Here is a 4146-nt window from a genome sequence, read left to right on the forward strand (position 1 = left end):
TTGCAGGGTTGAGAGGCAGCAATGGCAGGCCAGGTTCTTGATCTGATCCTGGTTATGCTGGTGTAAATTTAGGGTAAAAGGAATTGCACGTGTTTAAACAAGTGTAGGAATAGATTTGCAATCCCTATGTTGTTGTGGCAAAGAAGATAAAAAGAGTGAATGCCCATGTGCTGATATTGGAGGTTCACACCAGGAACCATGATCCTGACCCCGAATCACAGTGGGGGAATATTATTTCTCTTTTTGTTCTTAGGATAGGGCAGGAAATGGCTTTAAACAGCTTGTTGTTAATGCAATGTAATTGCTGGGAGCTTGAGTGCTAGTGCAACCTGCAAAACAAAAATTATTTGCTTCCCTCTCCGCACTGTCCTGTGGTCAGAAGTCAAAGCCACCCAGTCTGCAGATGCTGGTCCAACAGGGGTCACCAGCCACCCCCACAACCAGCTTGGCACTAGGTGTCCAGAGTTCTTCCCAGCAAAATTTTCGGCAGAAGTGGAACGCAAGGGGGAAGCTCGGCACCAAAAATGTGAACCAAGGTTTTGCTTCTTGCAAACTCTAGGACTCATTTTTATTTTTCTTAAATCAGCTAGGGTAGCCCAGTCCATGAAAAGCTGTTATGGGGTAGGTTTTATTTGCATTTTTATTTTCAATTAGGCTCAGTTCATCTGTGATATAACTGTGAGCAGCTGTGACTGTGCAGCAGCCATAAAGATAAAAGGCCTGATTTTAATTTGAGCTCTGGTAAAGCACCCATTAAACTGGCAAAATGTTAATTAAAAAAAAAAAATAGAGAGAATATAACAGACTTTTATGGGCGCTCTTTTTCTGTAGTAAATTAACATTGCAGACTTTCAAACAGATGTCTTAAATACACATTGTTATTAACATGAAAATGTAGTATTACATAAATTAAAGTCAGGTCCAGAGGTGTTCGAGGAGACCTTTTCTCATAACATTTCCTAATTGAAAAGGCCAAGCTCTGGGCGCATGGGAAGAGTTCTCCCACGTGCTGGGGCTGCAGCTGATGCGGGGCTCAGCAGCACCTTTATTTACTTAATGGTGCCTGTGTGAGAAAGCGTGAGCCTTGGTTATTCACGGTATTTTCTAGCGAGGTGAGGGAGAGAGGGCTGTTGTTTACGGTGTATTCAGCACCCTGCCTTGTGACCTGCTGCTAACTTTTCCTTCCTGCCTGTACTCTGACTGCATGAAAAAATTGCAAGGAGAATTTATCAGCCTAGGTATGAAATGTATTCGTATTTGGGAGTGAGATGTTTTGTGAGTTTAATTTGCCAGGAGGCAGCAGAATTGTGCAATTGGAGTAAGACATAAGAGTATAAATAAAATGGTTTAATTCTGAATTTCACATTCTTTGAGGGCAGGCTCTTTGTTGGCACACACAGACAGCCAAGACATGTGGTGGAGAGCTGCAGGAGATAATGTTGATCCAGGATGCTGAGTAACTTTCCTGAGCAGATCCTAAGATCTTTTCTGTTGGGCTGTCAACCCCTGTTTTCACACCAGGAATGATTTCCCTTCTGGGAACTTCTTTAGGACACCTGGGCTACAGATTGGGCAGATCATGCGGTAGATGAAACTGGAGGACTGCAAAGCTTTCCAAAATGTCGTGGTTTAATGTTAACAGATGTAGGTGTCTAAGCAGCTTCCTGATCCCAGAGAACAGGGAGACTACCAGGGAGCACTCACCCTCTTCTAAACACATCTCTCTTTCCAGATTGCAGGTCAGACCGGTACGGCCCTGACTGCTCCCTGCAATGCCAGTGTGCCAGCAAATCCCAGTGCAATCCGTACAATGGTAACTGCATATGCCCAGCCACGTGGATGGGGCCAACCTGCAAAGAAGGTAACACAAGCTGGAGATGTGCAGGCTTTCTTAGGAGAAGAAATCATGCATTGACCGTAACGGTGATCGGAAGTCCATTTGGACGGGCGTATCAACCCACCACACCAACGTGGTGCTCAGCAGCAGGCACCAGTTTCTTCGGTGTCGGGCTTTGTGAGGCAGAAGCCACTCGGCATTTCCATCTCTGATGGAAAAGCTCAGAGCCTGCTGTAGCAACAGCTTTGCCTGGAAGGGTTGTGTTGGTGTGTGCTGCCCTCCTAAGGGTCCAAGATCCTGATGTTGCAAATGCCAGGGGGCACTGAAAATGTCAGGAGTCATTCCAGGTGGCTGTGAGGTCTTGGCCAAGCTGAACTGACTCAGTGCAGTGGTTTCCCCTCAGAGCAGGCTGAGATCTTGCACAGCCTGCTCAAGGATTCCCGGGGCTGCCTCCAGCACAGCTGTGCTGGAGAGCTGTATGCTCTTCTGAGCCTGCCAGTGTGAAATCTTGCCCAGAAATAGTTGATATCCACAGCCTCTCGAAGGTGAATAAGGAGGGTTACTTGCTGTGCACACCATCACATTACTTACTTTTTGTAGAGGTGTCAGGTTTTGAAGAGCATGGCAAGATGTGATGAGCCAGATAAGTAGATAAACCATTGGAAAGTAGTCTTGGATTGATCTGTGAAGCTGCTAAATAATTTATTGCACTATCACAAAAGAGTTTTGGAGGGTTTTTTAAATTTATATACATTTTCTTCTTAAAAAGATATAGTACTGTGTGTGAAAGGTTCTTCCCATTTGTAATCTTATCACAACTGGCTTGATAGTGATACCATACAATTCTGCATTTAGTTTAGGAAACACTTTGTGAACCTTCCATTTGAGAGATGTCTTATTGTTTTGCCTGCTCTCTATCTATGTGAGGAGGCCAGTGTAACTCAGTCCTCTACTTCTTTTGAAGAATACCATTTATTGAGTTATTTAAGTGTAAATTGTATAATCTATGTAATATTTCAGTATTATGTTTTATAAACCTGAAACAGTGTTTCTGCTTAATTCTCTAGGTGGCCCTCCAAAGCTTCCTTTTTATGAAGAACAAACTCAAGAAAGAGGGAATATTTTTCCAAGAGCTCTACAACAGTAACATTTGGACTAATAAATGAACTGTTTTATATGCACAGAAGGTATTTGAATTTGGATATGAAAACAGTTATTCAATTCAGCTTGAATTGTACTGAAATATTCACACTTCTTATGGAAGACTACAGAGGCCATTTAGTAGCTGGATCCTTTTTAAAAGTTGAATCTGCTTTATGGTATTTATTCCTAGCCTCCATTAATGTGCTTTGGACATTCTTTCTGATACATAATATAAATTCATTGTTTGGAAGCTTGGACATGTTTTTAGTAAGGCCAGCTCCAAAGTGTATCAGGATAAGCAGTATGTAACATATCAACTTGCAGTGAGCCACACCACGGATAAGTGACTTTCTAAACCTGCTTGACAACCAGCATGAAGTTTGAGCGTTTCACAGATTATGAAGCCAATATGGATCCACTGCAAAATCACATTGCACAGAAACTAGTGGGATTCACCAAATTAATTCTTCTTTGAATAACATTGTGTGTTCTAGAAAAGTGTCCAATCTCATTTTAAACTTGCAACTGAAGGAGAATCCACCGCAGTCCTTTATAAGTCGTTAATTAATTTTAGAGTACGTACAACATTTCTAGCATGGATTGACTGACTGCAAGGTCTCCATCTATGTCTTGCTTACATCTGAGTCCATCTTCCAAAGAGCAGGATGCCATCTGTCAGGCTCTTCTCGCTTTTGCATTCTCCCATCTTGTCAGTTGGGTTTCTCGGTGGTTTGTCAAGACACACTGTGCAGCAGTTCTCACGAAACAGTACTTTCTAATGCAGAAGACAGTTTTATCTTGGATGGAGAAAGCAGATAGTAAGCAAGGATAGATGTCTACAGATAATCTCTGTGTTCTTTATGTAAAAGTTTATAATGTGCTTTTACTGCACAATAGTTTGATTAAGCTTTTAAAAGTCCTGATACCATTCAACAGCTGCCGTTGGTCGCTTAATGGAACAAAGACATTTTGGTGCTATTTTGTCTGTTAAGACAGGTTGTTCTTTAATGTAGGACTAAGTCATTATAAAGAAATAATGTTCTCTATTTTAATACTGAGTTAACCAGAATAAAGGATTTCAGAGTGCCTGTTTTATACCTCTCTTTAGGTTAGGAGTTACTAAACCTATGTAGTATCCTCTTGAGTTTGACTAGACTAAAAGTGCA

General features: G+C 41.8%; 1 protein-coding gene across 1 annotated transcript in view; it reads left to right on the forward strand.

Annotated features, from left to right (window-relative positions):
- Window positions 1-3245, forward strand: part of LOC104472277 (multiple epidermal growth factor-like domains protein 6) — a gene marked incomplete at its 5' end in the record, with an annotated part of 14659 nt that extends 11414 nt beyond the window's left edge. Inside the window, 2 exons of the mRNA XM_010087875.1 lie at window positions 1733-1861; window positions 2905-3245. Of these exons, the coding sequence (XP_010086177.1) occupies window positions 1733-1861; window positions 2905-2984 (209 nt within the window). The remainder of the gene's footprint in view (window positions 1-1732; window positions 1862-2904) is intronic.
- Window positions 3246-4146: the final 901 nt, after the last annotated feature.

The sequence above is a fragment of the Pterocles gutturalis genome, unplaced genomic scaffold, assembly GCF_000699245.1.
Source record: "Pterocles gutturalis isolate BGI_N339 unplaced genomic scaffold, ASM69924v1 scaffold36886, whole genome shotgun sequence".
Taxonomy (NCBI): domain Eukaryota; kingdom Metazoa; phylum Chordata; class Aves; order Pterocliformes; family Pteroclidae; genus Pterocles; species Pterocles gutturalis.